The sequence below is a fragment of the Entelurus aequoreus genome, linkage group LG10, assembly GCF_033978785.1.
Source record: "Entelurus aequoreus isolate RoL-2023_Sb linkage group LG10, RoL_Eaeq_v1.1, whole genome shotgun sequence".
Lineage (NCBI taxonomy): Eukaryota > Metazoa > Chordata > Actinopteri > Syngnathiformes > Syngnathidae > Entelurus > Entelurus aequoreus.
The window spans coordinates 66,060,041-66,082,183 of NC_084740.1; the positions used below are offsets into that span (position 1 = coordinate 66,060,041).

The following is a 22,143-nucleotide window of genomic DNA, read 5'->3' on the forward strand; positions in this document are numbered from 1 at the left end:
ATCTGATGGAGTTTCTCCGTGATTTTTGCCTTCCACTCCGGTGGAATAAGTGACTCTCCAAAATTCAGCTTCAGATTGATGCAAGGACTTTCAGATGGTGAACAGCTTGTTGACACGCTGTGCGACAAGATTTGCGGTGACACGGCAAGTCCTGCGATGGTGGAGAGAGGTGGGATGGTCATATCCTGGTCCTACTCGTTACTCAGGATGACCGGAATCTTCTTGTGGGATTGGCTTGGGAGCATAATCAAATAATTTTTGACACACAGCCCTCCTGGCTAGCTCGCCACTTTATGTAACCTGTATGTTACTCTAATAAAGCACTGTACAAGTACTAAATAAAACAGTGAATGATATGATTGGGCTAGATAAGAAGAAACTAAACTCGGCTCTAGGAATGGAGAGTAATAAAGACTGAACACAGGTTTTAGGTTTAAGTGGTACCAAATTATATTAAAGAATAATAGGAAAAATAAACAAACAAACATTAACATGTAAATTCAAATGGCCATTCACATATTCCATAATTCATAGAACATACAATATTTACAATATCAATTTACTTGATTCACCCCTTGTTTTTCTACCAACGATGGTATAAGCACAACACGATATCAAAGTTCATTAAATGGCCCCGCAAAGTCCACGTTATGGTGGCAGTGTCCAGAGGGGTTTTAGTGAAGGGACGGGGGAAAGGTGAATGTTCAGGAGGACCGCAATGAACACGTTGCGTTGTGGTAAAAAAGAAGGAAAAACAGAGGCCGGCTGCTAAGGAGCCTCCTACCCGCCCGGGGCTCGGTTGGGTGGATCCAGTTCAGTTGGTTCGGTTCCAGGCATAAAGCTTCAGACTCTAGTTCAGGGCTTCTAAGCTCACCATCCAACCTGGCCAATTCCGCAGATAATCACGCTCAAACACTGTCTCGCGACGACCCACAGCTCCGGTAGTCGGCTCCTGCAGCAACATCACACAGCGTGTCCCTCTCGCTCTCCCCGGTAGCAGCCCACTTCCGGGTTTTATGCTAATCTAATAGGTCACGTGACCGTGTGACGTAATGACGCACGTAAGGACAGCTTAGACGACAAAAATAAATAGAAAGGATATTTAATGGGGTTTTGTCACCCGGGTTACAGATATATATATATATATATATACATGAAATACTTGAATTTCAGGGAATTATAGCTATAAATATACTCCTCTCCAGTAATCCCGCCACCCGAACCCCCCCCCCCCCAATCTCCCGAATTCGGAGGTCTCAAGGTTGGCAAGTATGCTGACATGATCAATATTGATCACTATTGACATGATGACTATTAACGTACTGATCAACGTTTCTACTTTTTCTAACCCCGAGTCCCCAGTACAGGGGTCAGTGTGGTTGCAAATGACCAGGAAAACAACCTTATTCTTAGAAGAAAATGCACAATTGGTCATAAGTTTGCATCACACGTTAAAAATTAAAGTCTTTGGAGGATTACTAAGTAAAAGAGGAGAACGCCTTCTAAACTTGGAGGCCAATCGCAGGCAGTCTTCATCCTGTGAGTCATCCTTATAAGGTGGACGACTTCTTACTCTTCTCAGCATTGACTGCTCACAACAAGTTCCATCAACATCACCGTGAAGACTTGGAGGAGCTTGTTGACATGACAGCATCTTTTGATGGAGGACTTGATGAGATCAGGGTGAACAATTTTCATAACATTTGACTATTTTTATGTTTGGTGTCATGGATGCTGACTTCAATGGAACATTTATAACTCTTGGTGGCTTTGTAGAAATGGACAAGTATAGATATATGTACTTTGTCATCTTGTTGACATTATATATTCTCATCCTCTGCACTAACTGCACCATTATATGTCTAATCTGGATCCACAGGAACCTTCATGAGCCTATGTACATTTTCATTGCAGCTTTGTCACTCAACTCTCTTTTGTTTAGCACTGCTCTCTACCCCAAACTTTTCTTCGATGTTTTATCCAAAAAACAGATCATTGTTCATTCTGCTTGTATGTTTCAATATTTTCTCTATTATTCTTTTGGTGTTTCAGACTTCTTACTGCTGTCAGCCATGTCTTATGACAGGTATGTGTCTATCTGCAAACCTCTGCATTATCCAACTATCATGGGAAAAAGAACTGTTATTGTCCTCTTGACTTTGGCCTGGCTTCTACCTGCATGTGTGGATGTGCCGTTAACTATATTTATTTCTAAACAAAAACTCTGTGACTTTACAACAAAAGGTATTTTATGTAACAACACAATTCTTAAGCTTCATTGTGTAAAATCAACATTTGTTACCCTTTATGGTTTGTTTGTAATGATGAGTTTTGCTGTTGTTCCTGTGATGTTCATCCTTTTTACGTACATAAAAATATTTATAATAACGTATCACAGTTGTGCAGAAGTCAGGAAAAAAGCGGCAGAGACATGTTTACCTCACCTGATGGTTTTATTCATCTTCTCTTGTTTGTGTCTGTTTGATGTCATCATCGCTCGATTGGAGTCAGATCTTCCAAAAATTGTACGTTTAATAATGACCGTACAAATACTTGTGTATAATCCTCTGTTTAATCCAATCATTTATGGAGTGAAAATGAAGGAAATCTGGAAACACATCAAGGGATTGTTTTATCAACTGGTGAACTAAAAAAAATGATCCCACTTGTTCGCTACTTGGATGAGAGGGGAAACGTCTTCTAAGACAAACCAAACAGTCCAGTTGTGATCGTTTGAATGCCCTGAGAACACAATGACCCGGATGAATCATAAATCCTTAGATATAGCATTGAAGTCTTTATTTTCCCAAGTGATCCTTTAAGAAAAGTAATTTACATTATCATATGGTGATTATAAGATGTGTAAATGGAAGAAAAAGGAAGCAAGGAGCCATGCTGTCTGATGTCATTTTATATCAATAATTGTATTGCTTTATCAATATTAATATCAATCAATATTATATGTACTTATTTACTTTTAATGCATCTATAATTCAGGCTGAAAACACTCCTATTTAATTGTGCATATGACAACTGAAAGTATGTAAGTGGGGCGGTATAGCTCGGTTGGTAGAGTGGCCGTGCCATCAACCTGAGGGTTGCAGGTTCGATTCCCGCTTCCGCCATCCTAGTCACTGCCGTTGTGTCCTTGGGCAAGACACTTTACCCACCTGCTCTCAGTGCCACCCACACTGGTTTAAATGTAACTTAGATATTGGGTTTTCACTATGTAAAGCGCTTTGAGTCACTAGAGAAAAGCGCTATATAAATACAATTCACTTCACTTCACTATGTTATCAACACTCACATTTTTATCTTAATTGTGATTATTTTATATGATGATTATATTTTTCATTTTATTTGTTGCCTTCTTGTTATTTTTTCTAAAGCACTTTGAATTGCCTTGTTAAGACATGTGTTTTATAAATAAACTTGCCCTTGCCTTGCCTCTAATCTCATTTCCCCCATTAAATTGACCTATGTGGGCATGCTTTTTTGGTAATTTTCTACAAATGTATTCATGCATTGTATCTATTATTTTTTTTACGTTTACCACTGCATAAGCAATACATGTATTGTCACACATTCTCAATTATTTTCTCGCCCTATCATAAAATGGTAATGTTTTAACACAACGAGTAAAGACAGTGAAGGATTAAATCAGATCTGCTTCTACCTACTTCTTCATATTCAATTCTGTTTATATAAATATGAGTTGTGCTTTAACGTAACTTTTGCAAAGCACATTTTAAACAAATTAAACCATTATCATTGATAAATCATTTAAAATAAATGTAATATTTTGTAACTGTTTATATCTTCTGCACCTTAAACTATACTGACATGAACTTTTGGGTTTGTGTGCAATCAACATGGAGTCAAAATACACATTCTTCTCGGTAGCCACAGTAATAATGGACGTAAGTCATAACAATTTTCCTTGTGCGTATACACGCACTCACACACATTAGTTGTATGTTATGAGCCTATGTCATTGATTAGTTTCACCTAGTATATCTAATTGTAGAAATGAACTAGCCTTTGCAAGATATTCAAACTTTTTGTATATGGGTTAGTGAGGAGAGGTGGCTTCGGTGTGCTAGCCCGCAGCACTGATCGACACAAACTGCAAAGTGTCACGGCTCAGTGACACAATGAAGCCAAAAAAGTACAGAAAAGATGTGCTGGTTTTGCACAAAGTGATCGTTAAACTCGACAATCAGACGCACCGTCGATCGCTGGAACGCAGGTGAGCACGGGTGTTGATGAGCAGATGAGAGCTGGCGTAGGTGGAGAGCTAATGTTTTTTTGGCATAGTTTTGTCGAGGTCCCGTAGCTAAGTTAGCTTCAATGGCGTCATTAGCAACAGCATTGGTAGGCTTTACCAGGCGGCACAGCATTAACCGTGTGGTTACAGGTCCAGGGTTTGGTAGTATTGTTGATCTTCTGTCTATCCTTCCAGTCAGGGGCTGTTAGCTCCATAGCTGAAGTGCTTCGACGATGTATTGTCGTGGAGATAAAAGTCACTGTGAATGTTCATTTCGCGTTCTCGACTCTCATTTTCAAGAGGATATAGTATCCGAGGTGGTTTAAAATACAAATCCGTGATCTACAATAGAAGAAGGAGAGAGTGTGGAATCCAATGAGCCCTTGTACCTAAGTTACGGTTAGAGCGAAAAAAGATACGTCCTGCACTGCACTCTAATCCTTCACTCTCATGTTCCTCATCCACGAATCTTTCATCCTGGCTCAAATTAATGGTGTAATCGTCGCTTTCTCGGTCCGAATCGCTCTCGCTGCTGGTGTAAACAATGGGGAAATGTGAGGAGCCCTTCAAACTGTGACGTCACACTACTTCCTGTACAGCCAAGGCTTTTTTATCAGCGACCAAAAGTTCCGAACTTTATCGACGATGTTCTCTACTAAATCCTTTCAGCAAAAATATGGCAATATCGCGAAATGATCAAGTATGACACATAGAATGGATCTGCTATCCCCGTTTGAATAAGAAAATGTATTGGAACATTATTGTTTTTTCTTTTATAAGTGCATAAGCTATCCATGTATTGTCTCTATTATTTTCTCTCCCTATCATAAAATGGAAATGTTTTAACACAAAACTTAAAGACAAAATACTTAGATATGGAGAAAGTGTTGTATCAAATAAGATCTGCTTCTACCTACTTCACATTTTAAACACATTTAATCATTACCATTGATAAATCATTTACAATAAATGTAAGATTTTGTAAATGTTTATACTTTCTGCACTTTAATAAACTATCCTGACAAGTACTTTTGTGTTTGTATGTAATCAGCATGGAGTCAAAATGATACCTTCTTCTATGCAGCCACTTTAATACATACTTGCCAATCATCCTGAATTTTCCGGGAGACCCCCGAATTTCAGTGCCTCTCCCGAAAATCTCCCGGGACAACCATTCTCCCGAATTTCTCCCGAATTCCAGCCAGACAACAAGGCACGCCCCCTCCAGGTCCATGCAGACCTGAGTGAGGACAGCTTTTTGTCACGTCCGCTTTTTCTCCATATAAACAGCGTGCCGGCCCAGTCACCTTATAACATCTACGGCTTTTGGAGAGTGCACAACTGCACACACAACAAGAAGGAGACGAAGCAGAAGAACGAAGAAGAGACAGTCATGGCCACGATGAGTAAGAAGAAGTACGCTTGCAAGTCGGGACGGTATGGCGTAGTGGGTAGAGCGACCGTGTCAGAAACCTGAGGGTTACAGGTTCGTTCCCCGCCTCTTGACATCCAAATTGCTGCCGTTGTGTCCTTGGGCAGGACACTTGACCCTTACCCCCGATGCCTCTCACACTGGTGAATGAATGATGAATGAATGGTAGGTGGTGGTCGGAGGGGCCGCAGGCGCAAACTGGCAGCCTCGCTTCCTTCAGTCTACCCCAGGGCAGCTGTGGCTACAAATGTAGCTTACCACCACCAGGTGTGAATGAATGATGGGTTCCCACGTCTCTGTGAGTGCTTTGAGTATCTAATAATAGAAAAGTGCGTTATAAAATCTAATCCATTATTTCATTATTATTATTTAGTCATCAGAGAGGGTGTTGAGCATGGTTAGAAAGATAGTGACAGAGAATAGAACGAGGATGAACAATTCAACCCTAAACTCACTCCTTTCCTGCAAATTAAATTTCACGGATGCTGCCCACACCTATGCTCCTTCAAAGATTGTGCTACTGGCTGCAAAGCATTGCACTTTCAAATACAACAATGAGTAGAGGAGTGTTATGTGTGTTTCAATTACAGCAAGGTGGTCTTGCCGCTGGGCCTTAGGCCTGTCGCACCTTAGGCCTGTGGTGGACTGTGCATGGCAGGGACATCCTCTTCCCTGAGGCAGGCTTAAACCTGACCGCATACCAGAAAAGGTTTTGCTGCAGGCTCTTCAGCTGGGGACCACCTCTCATTGATGTTTCGCCCCTTAGCCCAGAACATCTCCCGGTGGCGGGGCAGTGAACAGGGACGTCTCCCTGACACCCCCTGCAGCAAAACCTACTTGGATGTTGCTCCCTAAGCCTTGTCGCGTCGTTTAATCCAGAGCCAGTGGCTAGATTTCTCTGCTACTTCTGAAAGCTCCTTGATGGATCTGCTCAGGGTGGCTCCACGTAGTCCCAGGTCCTTGAGCAGGCGTGGTGTTGTTCTGCCCACAAAGCCTCTGGCTCCCACCTCCACCGGATACAGTCTCACCCTCCATCCACTTTCTCTGCACTCCGCGACCAGGTCTGCATACTTTGCCTTCTTTCTCTCATAGGCAGCTTCCTGTCCCTCCTCCCATGGCACTGTCAGCTCAATCAGTACTACTGACTTCAGAGCTGCAGACCACAGCACCACATCTGGTCTTAAGGTGGTGCTGCATATCTCCTGTGGGAACTGGAGCCGCCTACCCAGGTCCACTTCCATCTTCCACGCCGCCCCTGGTGTTAATAGCTTGGCGGGTAGTCTCTTGCTGGAATGTGTCGCAGGTTCCCCCTGCCTTAGGAAGTGGATCCTGCATTGGCTTTCTGCTGGACTCTGGTTGTTTGCCTCCTGCCGACTTTTCTCCAGCACCTCTGCCAGCTTGCTGAGCACCTGGTCGTGCCGCCATCTGAGCCGACCCTGTGTCAGCGCCATTTTGCAGCCTGACAGAACGTGCTGGAGTGAGGCATTGATGGTCCCGCAGAGGTCGCAGGATTGCTCTGTGCCAAGCCATTGGTGGAGGTTTTTAGGGCTCGGGAGGGTGTCATATGTTGCCCTGATGAGGAAACTGAGCCGAGCCTGTGGCAGTTTCCAGAAATCTGCCCAGCTGATTGCTCGGTTCGATACACCCTCCCAAGTTGTCCACCTCCCCTGCTGCCCCTGTGCCACAGACCTTACTCTGAGCTCCTCCTGCTCAATCCTGGTGACCTCAGCAACAACAAGGTCTTTCCTCTCTTTCCTGCCTGCCTTGGACCATAGAATGGGTGGATCGCTCCATCCAAGGCCTGCCCGGCCTGTCTGGACCATGCCCACGACTTCTTGGTGTTGCAGTCTCCCCATCGCCTTCTGGACCGCCTCCTTTGCCCTCCACTTTCTTCCAGTCTCGACTCTGGCATTTGCATCCGCCACTGCCCTGTCAGAGGAGTCCCTTAGTTCCATCACCAGCCTTGCCTTCTCCTGCCTGTAGCCCAGGGTGATAGATTTCAGGGGTAGCTGGAGTGAGTTCCATCCATACAGGCCAGCAGCTGAGAAGCACCGTGGCAGGCCAAGCCATTTTTGGATGAAAGATTTGGCTTTTGCTTCCATCCGGCTTACGGCTGATGACGTGACTTCGCACAGCTTCAGAGGCCACATCATCCTTGGGTACAGGGTGAAGTGGTAACACCACACCTTGTACTTCCCAGGTAGCTGGCTTGCATCGATCTTGGACAGGCCCTCTGAAAGCTCCTGGTGAATGATTTTTCCCATGTCCTTGTCTGAGAGACCAGGTGTATAGAGTCTTCCCAGGCTACGGATGGGCTGATCCACGATGCGTGGGATGTCTTCTCTGCTGATGGTAAAGGTGACTCTGTCGTTTCTCTTCCCCTTTCGCATTGAGAGGCTCCTTGACTTCTGAGGCTTGAACTTCATCCTGGCCCAGGTGATCAGCTCATCCAGCCTCTTAAGTAGCCTGGATGTGCATGGGGCGGTTCGTAGCAGGCAGGTGATGTCGTCCATATAGCTCCTTAGAGGCGGGAGCCTCTGGCCTGCGGGCAGCCGGACACCACCCACCACCTGCCTTGCCCCGATCAGGATGACCTCGAAAGCTGCCACGAAGAGGATGGGGGAATTGAAGCATCCCATTGCGATCCCTAGCTCCAGTTGTTGCCAGCCAGTGGTCACCTTCTTCAGTGCAAAGCACATGTGCATGTCCTGGAAGTAGATCTTGATCATGGTCCTGATGTTATCTGGGATGTAGAAGAATTCCATGGCATAGTCTACGAGCAGGTGTGGCACTGACCCATAGGCATTGGCTAGATCTAACCATACGACGTGCAGATCTTTCTTCTCCCTCTTAGTGGTCTGGATCTGTTCCCAAATCATAGAAGCATGCTCTACGCAGCCAGGAAAACCTGGAATCCCGGCTTTCTGGCAGCTGGTGTCAATGTAGTTGTTCTCCGTGAGGTAGGTAGTCATTCTTCTCGCCATCACAGAAAAGAAGACTTTTCCCTCCACATTCAGTAGGGCTATGCTCCTGAACTGCTCGGTGGTCTTAGCGTTCTGTTGTTTGGGAATAGAAACTGCCACTGCCCTCTGCCATTCGGATGGTATGATCTGCTTAGTCCAGGCAATTCTCATCAGGGTCCATAACAGCTTCAACACTCCTGGGCAGTTCTTGTACAGCCTGTACGGTATTCCGTTCGGGCCTGGTGCTGAAGCAGATCTTGCCCGCTGGATCACCTGCCTGACCTCGCTGAGCTTGGGTGGTGATGTATCAAACAGGGCTGATGGTTCTGAGGGTCTGGGCACATACCCTGGGGAGCCTAGCGGGTTGTTCCTTGCTGGGTCACTGTACTGAGTGCGGATGTGCTCTTCCAGTTCTTCTTTGGAGATATCCAGGGTTCCACTTGTCTTCTCCTCAAGGAACCCGCGTGCATACCGGAATGGATTCCTGAAGAAACTTGACCTTTCTTTCTCTTTCCTTTTTCCCCGTCTTCTGATACGTTCTGCCCTCCGGAGGTTAGCGAGGCGTCTTCTGATCTCATCCCAGAGAGCTTTCAGGCCCTCCTTCTCAGACTCCTCTGCCTTCCTCCAACGCTTGCGGAGCTGCCTTCTGTTTGCCACCAGGTCATCAATCTCTTTCTCCCTCCTGCTCTTTGGTCTTATTGTGGCCTCTCTGATGGTCACCTCGCCATACCTGTTGCTGGATTCTTCATAGAGGATTTCCGCGAACAGGTTTAACTTGGCTACCACTGACCCGCGCAGCGCATTTTGCAGCAGCCCGCTGAGATGTTCATCCAACTTTCTCCACTCCTCTGTCTCGTTAGCCTTCGGCCACTTGATCTTGTTCCTTCGGAGCGGGTTCTTCAGGTTCCTGGCTCTTTGACTTGACTCTATTCTTGGGTCGCTTGGGGGTGCTACTGGGTTCACTTCTTGGCGCTCGTCGACATCCCTTTCTTCTTCCTCCCTCCTTTCCTCCCGCGCTACCTCTGCAACATTGGGCCCGTTGGCACTGTGGTTGTCTACCCGGCCTTGGATCCCATTTGTCTGACCTGCCCCTACCGGGGCAGTGCAAGGTTGCATCAGACTCCTACCACCACACTTCATCTTTCCCATGTGGATGTGAAGTCCCCTTAAAGTTGTTGTGTATATGTGTAAATAAATGAACACTGAAATTCAAGTATTTATTGACCCCCTGCGACCCCGAACGGGACAAGCGGTAGAAAATGGATGGATGGATATATATATATATATAAATATATATATATATATATATGAAACACTTGAATTTCAGTGAATTCTAGCTATAAATATATTCCTCCCCATTAGTCCCGCCCTCCGACCCCACCCACCTCAACAACAGCCCCCTCCCCATCCCCCCCAATCTCCCGAATTCGGAAGTCTCAAGGTTGGCAAGTATGTTGACATGATCAATATTGATGACTATTGACATGATGACTATTAACGTACTGATCAACGTTTCTACATTTTCTAACCTCTAGTCCCCAGTACAGGGGTCAGTGTGGTTGCAAATGACCAGGAAAACAACCCTATTCTTAGAAGAAAATGCACAATTGGTCAAAAGTTTGCATCACACGTTACAAATGAAAGTCTTTGGAGGATAAGTAAAAGAGGAGAACGCCTTCTAAACTTGGAGGCCAATCGCAGGCAGTCTTCATCCTGTGGGTCATCCTTATCAGGTGGACGACTTCTTACTCTTCTCAGCATTGACTGCTCACAACAAGTTCCATCAACATCACCGTGAAGACTTGGAGGAGCTTGTTGACATGACAGCATCTTTTGATGTAGGACTTGATGAGATCCATGGAGGGTGAACAATTTTCATAACATTTGACTATTTTTATGTTTGGTGTGATGGATGCTGAATTCAATGGAACATTTATAACTCTTGGTGGCTTTGTAGAAATGGACAAGTATAGATATATTTACTTTTTCATCTTGTTGACATTTTATTTTCTCATCCTCTGCACTAACTGCACCATTATATGTCTGATCTGGATCCACAGGAACCTTCATGAGCCTATGTACATTTTCATTGCAGCTTTGTCTCTCAACTCTCTTTTGTTTAGCACTGTTATCTACCCCAAACTTTTCTTTGATGTTTTATCCAAAAAACAGATCATTGTTCATTCTGCTTGTATGTTTCAATATTTTCTCTATTATTCTTTTGGTCTTTCAGACTTCTTACTGCTGTCAGCCATGTCTTATGACAGGTATGTGTCTATCTGTAAACCTCTGCAGTATCCAACTATCATGGGAAAAAGAACTGTTATTGTCCTCTTGACTTTGGCCTGGCTTCTACCTGCATGTGTGGGTGTACCGTTAACTATATTTATTTCTAAACAAAAACTCTGTGACTATACAACAAAGGGTATTTTATGTAACAACACAATTCTTAAGCTTCACTGTGTAAAATCAACATTTGTTACCCTTTATGGTTTGTTTGTAATGGTGAGTTTGGCTGATGTTCCTGTGATGTTCATCCTTTTTACGTACATAAAAATATTTATAATAACGTATCACAGGTGTGCAGAAGTCAGGAAAAAAGCGGCAGAGACATGTTTACCTCACCTGATGGTTTTATTCATCTTCACTTGTTTGTGTCTGTTTAATGTCATCATTGCTCGATTGGAGTCAGATCTTCCAAAAATTGTACGTTTAATAATGACCGTACAAATACTTGTGTATAATCCTCTGTTTAATCCAATCATTTATGGAGTGAAAATGAAGGAAATCTGGAAACACATCAAGGGATTGTTTTATCCACTGGTGAACTAAAGAAAATGATCCCACTTGTTCGCTTCTTGGATGAGAGGGGAAACGTCTTCTAAGACAAACCAAACAGTCCAGTTGTGATCGTTCGAATGCCCTGAGAACACAATGACCCGGGTGAATCATAAATCCATAGATATAGCATTGAAGTCTTTATTTTCCCAAGTGATCCTTTAAGAAAAGTAATTTACATTATCATATGGTGTTTATAAGATGTATAAATGGAAGAAAAAGGAAGCAAAGAGCCATGCTGTCTGATGTCATTTTATATCACTAATTATATTGCTTTATCAATATTAATATCAATCAATATTATATGCACTTATTTACTTTTAATGCATCTATAATTCAGGCTGAAAACACTCCTATTTAATTGTGCATATGACAACTAAAAGTATGTTATCCACACTCACATTTTTATCTTAATTGTGATTATTTTATATGATGATTATTTTTTTTCATTTTATTTCTTGCCTTCTTGTTATTTTTTCTAAAGCACTTTGAATTGCCTTGTTAAGAATTGTGTTTTATAAATAAACTCGCCATCTAATTTTTCCCCATTAAATTGACCTATGTGGGCATACTTTTTTGGTAATTGACTACAAATATATTTATGTATTGTATCTATTTTTTTTACCTTTACCACTGCATAAGCAATACATGTATTGTCACACATTCTCAATTCTTTTCTCGCCCTATCATAAAATGGTAATGTTTTAACACAACAAGTAAAGATAGTGAAGGATTAAATAAGATCTGCTTCTACCTACTTCTTCATATTCAATTCTGTTTATATAAATATGAGTTGTGCTTTAACGTAACTTTTGTAAAGCACATTTTAAACAAATTAAACCATTTTCATTGATAAATCATTTAAAATACATTTTATATTTTGTAACTGTTTATATCTTCTGCACCTTAAACTATACTGACATGAACTTTTGTGTTTGTATGCAATCAACATGGAGTCAAAATATACATTCTTCTCGGTAGCCACAGTAATAATGGACGTTAGTCATAACAATGTTCCTTGTGCGTATACACGCACTCACACACATTAGTTGTGCATGTGCATGTGAGCTGTGTGCTTGGTATTTTTATGTATTTTATGTATTTTTATCTATTTATCTATGTTCTTATGTTTTTATGTGTTATTATGAATTTGCATAAATTAGTTTTGCATACAATTTCATTGTCCAATGTACAATGACAATATTGATATATTCTATTCCATTCTATTCTAGTTGTATGTTATGAGCCTATGTCATTTATTACTTTCACCTAGTAAATCTAATTGTAGGATTAAACTAACCTTTGCAATATATTCAAACATTTTGAATTTCACCTGTATATGGGTTAGTGAGGAGGAGCCATGTAAGAAAATACACTATCTTAAGGAGCCAACACAGACCCAGGTCACAGACCCAAGGACCTAGGAGTCTCCTTGCTGAGGAGCCCACGAGATAGAGCCGCAGCATGGATGTCAACCCACTCATCAAGTCCTGGGGCCTTATGTACAAAGGGTGAAGATGCACAAAAACGTGGCATGGACCTCTGCCAGGACCTACCTCGTAATAGTAAAGAATCCTTCAAAAAATCCTGAATCCGGACAATGATCCGGATCACCCCCAAAGTCTCATCGCATGTGCCTCATGCACTTTGTGATATTTTCTGAAAGTCACATCAAAGACCGTTAACCCCTTTTTGAGACATGCTGCTAACAAATGGAGACAAACAAACCGCAACAAACACATAAAAAGTAGTTAATCGAAGGATAAATACAATTATTCATGTTGTTTTATTCATCTGTCGCTTCCCAACAGGCCTCAAGATGGTTTGCTCTTTACCTTCTTGTCATTCATCCACTTTTTTTGTGGTGGAAGTGGGTAAGCCAACATACACACAGAGTTTATTTAGCCTTGTAATGTAAATGTAAGGTAAAGTAGTAGAAATAAAAATATCCAAACACGTATTTGTCTCATTTTGAACATTTTCTCTAATGTATTCAAAACATACACATTATGTTTTGAGTTAGGTTGTACAGTTGGAATTTATTGCTCTTCCAAGGGAACCAGATCTTGGGGAGCCGATCAAAAAATTGGCTCGTAACAGTTGCATGACCCAAATAAAGAAGCCAGACCGACTCACTGCAAAGGCAGGCTTAAATAATGTCAGTGATGACAAACAGGTGCGTGTCCGGAATACAAGCGGCAGGTGAAAATAATAAGTAGCCATGGTAACAAACTCAGGTGCATAAACAGGAACTAAATGAGTCCAAAACTAACAGAACATAACTAAAAAAAAACATGATCTAAACCACAGATCATGACAGAGCTCCCCCTTAAGGACAGATCACAGATGTAAAAAAAAAAAGACAAAAACCAAGCAGGGTCAAAAGTCACGGGAGGGCGGAGGGAGGACTTGGCGGTGGGTCGCCAGGCCAAGTGTCCCCGAATCCACCGAGGACAAGTCAAGTGGCGGCGGCGAGTGGAACACTGCTGCAGCAGGCGAGGCAGGCGACCCGGGAGCGGCCACATCCAAGGTCGACGGGGAGGTGGGCGTGTCAGCGTCGTCGTCGTGGCAGGCTTGGAAGCAGGGGACAAGTCAGGCGTAGAAGCAGGCGACTAGTCAGGCGTGAAAGCAGCAGCAGACGAGTCAGGCATGGAAGCAGCAGCAGATAAAGCAGGCGCGGGTGCAGCAGACGTAGCAGGCGCGGGTGCAGCAGATGAAGCAGGCGTGGGTGCAGCAGACGAAGCAAGCATGGGTGCAGCAGACGAAGCAGGCGCGGGTACAGCCACTGGAGCCAGTCGTGGTGCAGGAACAGAAACTGGTGCCAGTCATGGTGCAGGAACAGAAACTGGTGCCAGCCATGGTGCAGGAACAGGAAGTGGTGCCAGCCGTGGTGCAGGATTAGGAACTGGAGCCAGCCGTGGTGCAGGAACAGGAACTGGTGCCAGCCGTGGTGCAGGAACAGGAGCAGATGCTAGCCGAGGAGCAGGAACAGGAACTGGATTTGGAACAGCAGGTTCAGATGCTGGAGAGGATGGTGTTTGCAGGCCCACCCGAGATGATGGTGGCGTCTGCAGGCCCACCCGAGATGATTTCCAGTTCTTTGTTGTAGGATCTTCTGTAACATGTCCATATCAATATATGGTATGGTCTGTGTTCTTGGTGTGGGTACCATTGAGATGATGTAAAAGTCACAAAGCTACATTGATACCAAGTACTGCATCAATGTCAATACTTATCAAGATCTTCTATTTTCCTCACCACCAAGACTTTTGCTTCCTCTGGCGTCCCATTTAGTTTGATGAAGATCTTACAGTTCGTTACCCAGGTTTGTTGAATTTTGCTTTGCCTTTTAAGTTGTCGTGCGATCCTTGCGATGTCAGCATTTTTCTTTCTCAAGTGTTCATTCATGAAAACATCTCTACCTTTCAGTTTGCGTCCTTGCTTCAATAGTGCCATTTTCTTTTTCCTGTTTGTGAATCTCATGATGACAGCTGGTGGTCTCTGGTTCCTCATGGGCAGTGGTTGACAAGTCTCGATGTGCTCCAGGTCCATCTCTATCCCCCTGCTCTGGAAATAGGAAGCCACCTGTTGCTCCTTGACTGTGTCTCCTGTTCGCTGGGCTCCCCGCTGTCTGCGGCCACCGCACGGGCGTAGGAACGCGGCTTGAATTTGATGCCGGTGATGACCAAATCATTCATGCGGGAGTATTGCTCCAGCTTGTCCACTCGCCGCTCCAGGTCCACAATGCACCGGTCTTTTTCCACGTTCTGGACGCGTAGTTGTTTCACCTCCTCCTGTAGCCCCAGAAGCTGCTTCTGCTGCGTTCTGACCGCAGTCACATCGTTGCACAGGGAGTGGAGTGTGAGCTTCATCTCCTCGAACTCCTCCGATGTCGGGCTTTTCCTTGGTGGGTGAATTCTGATGGTCTATATGCCGAAGCATCCAGCAACAGAAGAAATCCACACCTCTGTATCTCAGGCTGCTAATGCTAGCCGGCTTCGGTGTGCTAGTCCGCAGCACCGATCAACACAGACTGCAAAGTGTCACGGCTCAGTGACACAGTGAAGCCAAAAAAGTACAGAAAAGTACAGAAAAGATGTGCTGGTTTTGCACAAAGTGATCGTTAAACTCGACAATCAGACGCGCGCGAACTACGTGGACCCCGACTTAAACAAGTTGAAACACTCATTTGGGTGTTACCATTTAGTGGTCAATTGTACGGAATATGTACTGAACTGTGCAATCTACTAATAAAAGTTTCAATCAATCCAAAGAGGAAGTGATATATAGTTTAGTCAATATCCTGCATTTATTGAAACGTTATACAATGTTTGACACTTTCAACTACTGTACATATTTTTTATTGTATTTATAATCTAGACTGAAAAACACTTTTATCTAATTGTGCGTATGATAACGTTTGTTATCTAAACTCACATTTTGTTTTTGTATTGTGATGATTTTAGTTTTGATTTTATCTTGAATTTCTTATAATTTCCTCTAAATAATTTAGAATAGCCATGTGTTCAAATTGTGCTCTGTAAATAAACTTGCCCTTGCCTCGCCTATAATCTCTTTATTTTCATTAAATTGACCTATGTGGGCATACTTTCTTGATAATTTACAACAAATATATTTATGTATTGGAACATTATTGTTTTTCTTTTATCATTGCATAAGCTATCTATGTATTGTCTCTATTATTTTCTCTCCCTATCATAAAATGGAAATGTTTTAACACAAAACGTAAAGAAAAAATACTGAGATATGGAGACAGTGTAGTATTAAATAAGATCTGCTTCTACCTACTTCACATTTTAAACACATTTAATCATTACCATTGATAAATCATTTACAATAAATGCAAGATTTCGTAAATGTTTATACTTTCTGCACTTTAATAAACTATCCTGACATGTACTTTTGTGTTTGTATGTAATCAGCATGGAGTCAAAATGATACCTTCTTCTATGCAGCCACATACATACATACTTGTCAACCCTCCCGAATTTTTCCGGGAGACTCCCGAATTTCAGTGCCTCTCTCGAAAATCTCCCGGGACAACCATTCTCCCGAATTTCTCCCGTATTCCAGCCAGACAACAAGGCACGCCCCCTCCAGGTCCATGCAGACCTGAGTGAGGAAAGCCTTCCGTCACGTCCGCTTTTTCTCCATATAAACAGCGTGCCGGCCCAGTCACCTTATAACAGCGTTTCTCAAATTCCCCTCTATTGGTGGGGAATAGAGACATGACAGGTGGGGCGCGAGGAACGGGAGGAAATTTCACTTCATTTTTTTTTTTTTTTAAATTATATTTTTAGATTTTTTTTTTACTATTCTTTCATTTTCTATACACACTGTAAATCACTTTGTGATTCTGTCTGTGAAATACGCTATATAAATAAATGTAAATTACTTATTTTTCCTGTAGGCTTTAAATTTCTACGTAGGAGCGCAAGTTTGACAGACATAGCAACAGTAACTAATGGGGGCGGGGCTAAGCGGAAGCTTTGTGAATGGCGAGTCACTGTGCGAGGATTTGCTGTTTTGCAAATACATAAAAAATAGAGCCACTGCTGATGAGCTGTTCAAGATAATGGGCAGTTTCCTCAAAGAACACGATCTTAAATGAGAAAACTGTGTGGGCTTTTGCTCTGATGGCGCACAGACCATGGCAAAGTCAAGAAACGGGCTGCAGGCTCTAATAAAGAGGGTTGCGCCAAATGCGCATTGGACACACTGTGTCAGGGGTCACCAACCTTTTTGAAACCAAGGGCTACTTCTTGGGTACTGATTAATGCGAAGGGCTACCAGTTAGATACACACTTAAATAAATTGCCAGAAGTAGCCAATTTGCTCAATTTACCTTTAACTCTGTTATTATTAATAATTAATGATATTTATCTTTGTGGAAACACTGATCATCTTAATGATTTCTCACAATAAATATATATAGAAACAGATAAATATCAATATGCAACACTTTATTTTTATATTTTCTCTAAGTGCACATTTTTCAAATTGAACATTTTCAAATGATCACTTCTAAGACAGTCTTGTGAAATCACAATATCCCATTTTAACTAGCTAGCCACTAACATTTTTTAACAAATCATGAATTACTTTGCACCATGTTTGTACAAATAATAACTCATGTAAAATACAAAAGTAAACTCTCAAATTTTTAAATCATGTCACACTTTGAACTGGACACCAAATATGTTATCTGTTTCTTTGTCAGTTAGTGGGAAGCCTGGCATTGCATGCTGTTAACTAGTGTGTTGTACTCTGGTGTGTAACTTGACACTGCAACTCTGAGTGAGTCTTGCAGATGTGATCAGTGAGGCGTGTTCTGTGTTTGTTCTTGATGAAGTTCATGTCAGAAAAGGCTGATTCACAAAGATAAGATTTTTCCTCATTGTTTGCGGAACCTTCTTAATCTTTTGGACATATTTTCACAGCAATCTGGCCTAAAGCTTAATTATGATAAATGTAAAATGTTAAGGATCGGAAATCTAAAGGGAACGTCCTTTCGAATGGAATGCAAAGTGTTTTGTTTATAAATTATATGCAATCTGTTGTGTTCCCTAATTTTTTTCTGTGTACATGAATGAAGGTGTGTGTTGCTGAGTCCGACTTGGACATTATCTGGACTGGGCCTGGTTTAAAAAACCCTTTAAAAAAATCTAATTTCATTGACAACCTGGTCTGTTGAAGATAAGGCCCTTTTTTTTAAAAAATAAAATAAAATAAGATAAATAAATAAAAAATATTTTCTTGGATAAAAAAGAAAGTAAAACAATATAAAAATAATTACATAAAAAATAGTAATTAATGAAAATGTTAGTGGACCAGCAGCCTATACAATCATGTGTGCTTCAGGGACTGTATCCCTTGCAGATGTGTTGTCTATGTTGTGGGAACCAGAATATTGGTAGCAGAAAGAAATAACCCCTTTTGTGTGGATGAGTGTGCATGGGGGAGGTTGTTTGGGTTGATGCACTGATTGAAAGTGTATCTTGTGTTTTTTCTATGTAGATTTAATTAAAAAAAAAAAAAAAAAAAAAAAAAATTTTTTTTTTTTTTTTTTTTAATTTTTTTAAATTTTTTTATTTTTTAGAACAGGCCCGCGGGCGACTCATCTGGTCCTTGCGGGCGACCTGGTGCCCGCGGGCACCGCGTTGGTGACCCCTGCACTGTGTCATTCACCGGGAAGCACTCGTGTCAAGGCAGCTCAGCCCCGAACTCAATGAGGTTTTAACAGTGGCAGTGTCAAGCCTGCAACCCCGATTTGAAAAGCTGTGCAGTGCAAAACAGGCTAATGCTGGAGTACTGTAAAACTCATGTTCACTCGCCCTGTCTTGCCAAATGCATATAGCTCCTCCTTTTTTTTTTGCAAAGATTGCAAAGTGGCACTTTTATTTTTATTTATTATTGAACTTGATGCAAGTTATTTGATTTATTATTGAACTTGATGCAAGTTATAACACTTTTATTTGATTTATTATTGAACTTGATGCAAGTTATAACACTTTTTTTGATTTATTATTGAACTTGATGCAATTTATAACACTTTTTTTGATTTATTATTGAACTTGATGCAAGTTATAACACTTTTTTTGATTTATTATTGAACTTGATGCAAGTTATAACACTTTTGTTTTATTTATTATTGAACTTGATGCAAGTTATTTTATTTGATATTGAACTTGATGCAAGTTATACCACAGTTGCACAGTTATTTTATTGATTATTGAACTTGATGTTATTTTATGTTATTGAGTTTGAATGTATACAACTTGATGTTACTTGATGTTCAATACATTTGAAAATGTTAAGCTTGGCATTAGCGTTCTGTTGGGGCGATGGGGGCAGGTGGGGCTTGAAAACTCCCCCTTGTCCAAAGTGGGGGATGACAAAAAAAGTTTGAGAACCACTGCCTTATAACATCTACGGCTTTTGGAGAGTGCACAACTGCCCACACAACAAGAAGGAGACGAAGCAGAAGAACGAAGAAGAGACAGTCATGGCCACGACGAGTAAGAAGAAGAAGTACGCTTGCAAGTCGGGACGGTATGGCGTAGTGGGTAGAGCGGCCGTGTCAGAAACCTGAGGGTTGCAGGTTCGCTCCCCGCCTCTTGACATCCAAATCCAAATCGCTGCTGTTGTGTCCTTGGGCAGGACACTTCACCCTTGCCCCCGGTGCCGCTCACACTAATGAATGAATGATGAATGAATGGTAGGTGGTGGTCGGAGGGGCCGCAGGCGCAAACTGGCAGCCTGGCTTCCTTCAGTCTACCCCAGGGCAGCTGTGGCTACAAATGTAGCTTACCACCACCAGGTGTGAATGAATGATGGGTTCCCACTTCTCTGTGAGTGCTTTGAGTATCTAATAATAGAAAAGCGCGTTATAAAATCTAATCCATTATTTAATTATTATTATTAAGTCATCAGAGAGGGTGTTGAGCATGGTTAGAAAGATAGTGACAGAGAATAGAACGAGGATGGACAATTCAACCCTAAACTCACTCCTTTCCTGCAAATTAAATTTCACAGATGCTGCCCATATCTATGCTCCTTCAAAGGCTGTGCTACTGGCTGCAAAGCATTGCACTTTCAAATACAACAATGATTAGAGGAGTGTTATGTGTGTGTATATGTGTAAATAAATGAACACTGAAATTCAAGTATTTATTGACCCCCTGCCACCCCGAACGGGACAAGCAGTAGAAAATGTATATATATATATATATATATATATATATATATATATATATATATATATATATATATATATACACACAGGGACATGCACATGGTTATAGAGGGGCAGGGGCTCAATATATATATATATATATATATATATATATATATATATATATATATATATATATATATATATATATATATATATATATATATATATATGTATATATATATATATATATATATATATGTATATATATATATATATATATATATATATATATATATATATAAATATATATATACATATATATTTATATATATATAAATATATATATATATATATATATATATATATATATATATATATATATATAATATATATATATATATATATATAATAAAATAAACATATATATATATAGCTAGAATTCACTGAAAGTCAAGTACTTCTTTTATTTATTTATATATATATATATATATATATATATATATATATATATATATATATATATATATATATATATATATATATATATATATATATATATATATATATATATATATATTTTGTCCTGTCCAGCTTCTCAGGCAAATCATATAGTTGATGTAGATGCCCATATCGGCTGTTCAGATTTATGCCTTATTTGTATTTGACTTTATTAAATGTATTTATATTATCATTTGGTGCAGCCGGGCCGGAGCAGGAGGGGATAGAAAGAGAAAAAAAAGGAAGACAGAGGGGGGAATTGTGGGGACAGGAGGGGGATTAGACAGAGAGACAAAAACAACAACAGCAAACACAACAACAACAACAATAGACCAACATCAGCAAATACGACATGTACAAATATGATGGTAAAAGTAATAACAAATGAGCAGTTAGCGAAAATAAAAAATAATACAGAAATGACAATGAGCATTATTACACTAAAAATGGAGCAATACAAATACCAATATAAATAGCGCTATTGATAATGAACAATACCAATACTTTACCTTTATTATCAACAATACAGTTGTTCAAATGCAACAATATATATACGTAATGATAACTTGAGATACGAAAGAATGCAGAAAAATGGGGGAAAAAAAGAGAAGCAACCTACATTAACCTTGTAGATTGTTATAGTAACAATAGGTTAAGCTTTGTCAGTGTGCCTTGTGTTATACCCAGTTTACCCTAGGGCAACAACATTAATATACGTTTGATGAAACGTGATTATGTGCATGAGTGTATGTGTGCATATGTACTTGTATATGTACAGTATGTGTATATCTGTGTTTGTACAGTGAATGTATATGTACAGTATGTGTATATCTGTGTTTGTACAGTGAATGTATATGTACAGTATGTGTATATCTGTGTTTGTACAGTGAATGTTTATGTACAGTATGTGTATATACAGTGAATGTATATGTATAGTATGTGTATGTGTGTTTGTACAGTGAATGTATATGTACAGTATGTGTATATCTGTGTTTGTACAGTGAATGTATATGTACAGTATGTGTATATGTGTGTTTGTACAGTGAATGTATATGTATAGTATGTGTATGTGTGTGTTTGTACAGTGAATGTATATGTACAGGATGTGTATACAAAATGTGTGTTTGTACAGTGAATGTATATGTACAGTATGTGTATGTGTGTGTTTGTACAGTGAATGTATATGTACAGTATGTGTATACAGTATGTGTGTTTGTACAGTGAATGTACATGTACAGTATGTGTATATGTGTTTGTACAGAATGTGTATATGTATGTTTGTACAGTGAATGTATATGTACAGTATGTGTATGTTTGTATAATGAATGTGCGTGTGGATGTACGAACTTTGAGTGTGTAAATATGTACTGTATTTGTATATGTATGTGGGAGCGTAGGTACCTATGTATGTGTGTATGTATATGTGAATTTGTATGTACAATACATT

At 40.8% G+C, this 22,143-nt stretch overlaps 3 protein-coding genes across 3 annotated transcripts in view; 2 read left to right on the forward strand and 1 right to left on the reverse strand.

The window, feature by feature from the left end:
• The window catches only part of fhip1b (FHF complex subunit HOOK interacting protein 1B), a 716,414-nt gene that overhangs the window by 175,191 nt on the left and 519,080 nt on the right, over positions 1-22,143 (reverse strand). The gene's annotated exons all lie outside the window — the stretch shown is intronic.
• On the forward strand, positions 1,716-2,651 carry LOC133659183 (olfactory receptor 10J4-like). Its single transcript, XM_062061919.1, has one exon. The coding sequence runs from the start codon at positions 1,716-1,718 to the stop codon at positions 2,649-2,651; it is 936 nt and encodes a 311-aa protein (XP_061917903.1).
• Positions 10,559-11,494, forward strand: LOC133659184 (olfactory receptor 10J4-like). The gene has a single exon (XM_062061920.1). It carries the CDS (start codon positions 10,559-10,561, stop codon positions 11,492-11,494), a length of 936 nt encoding a protein of 311 aa, XP_061917904.1.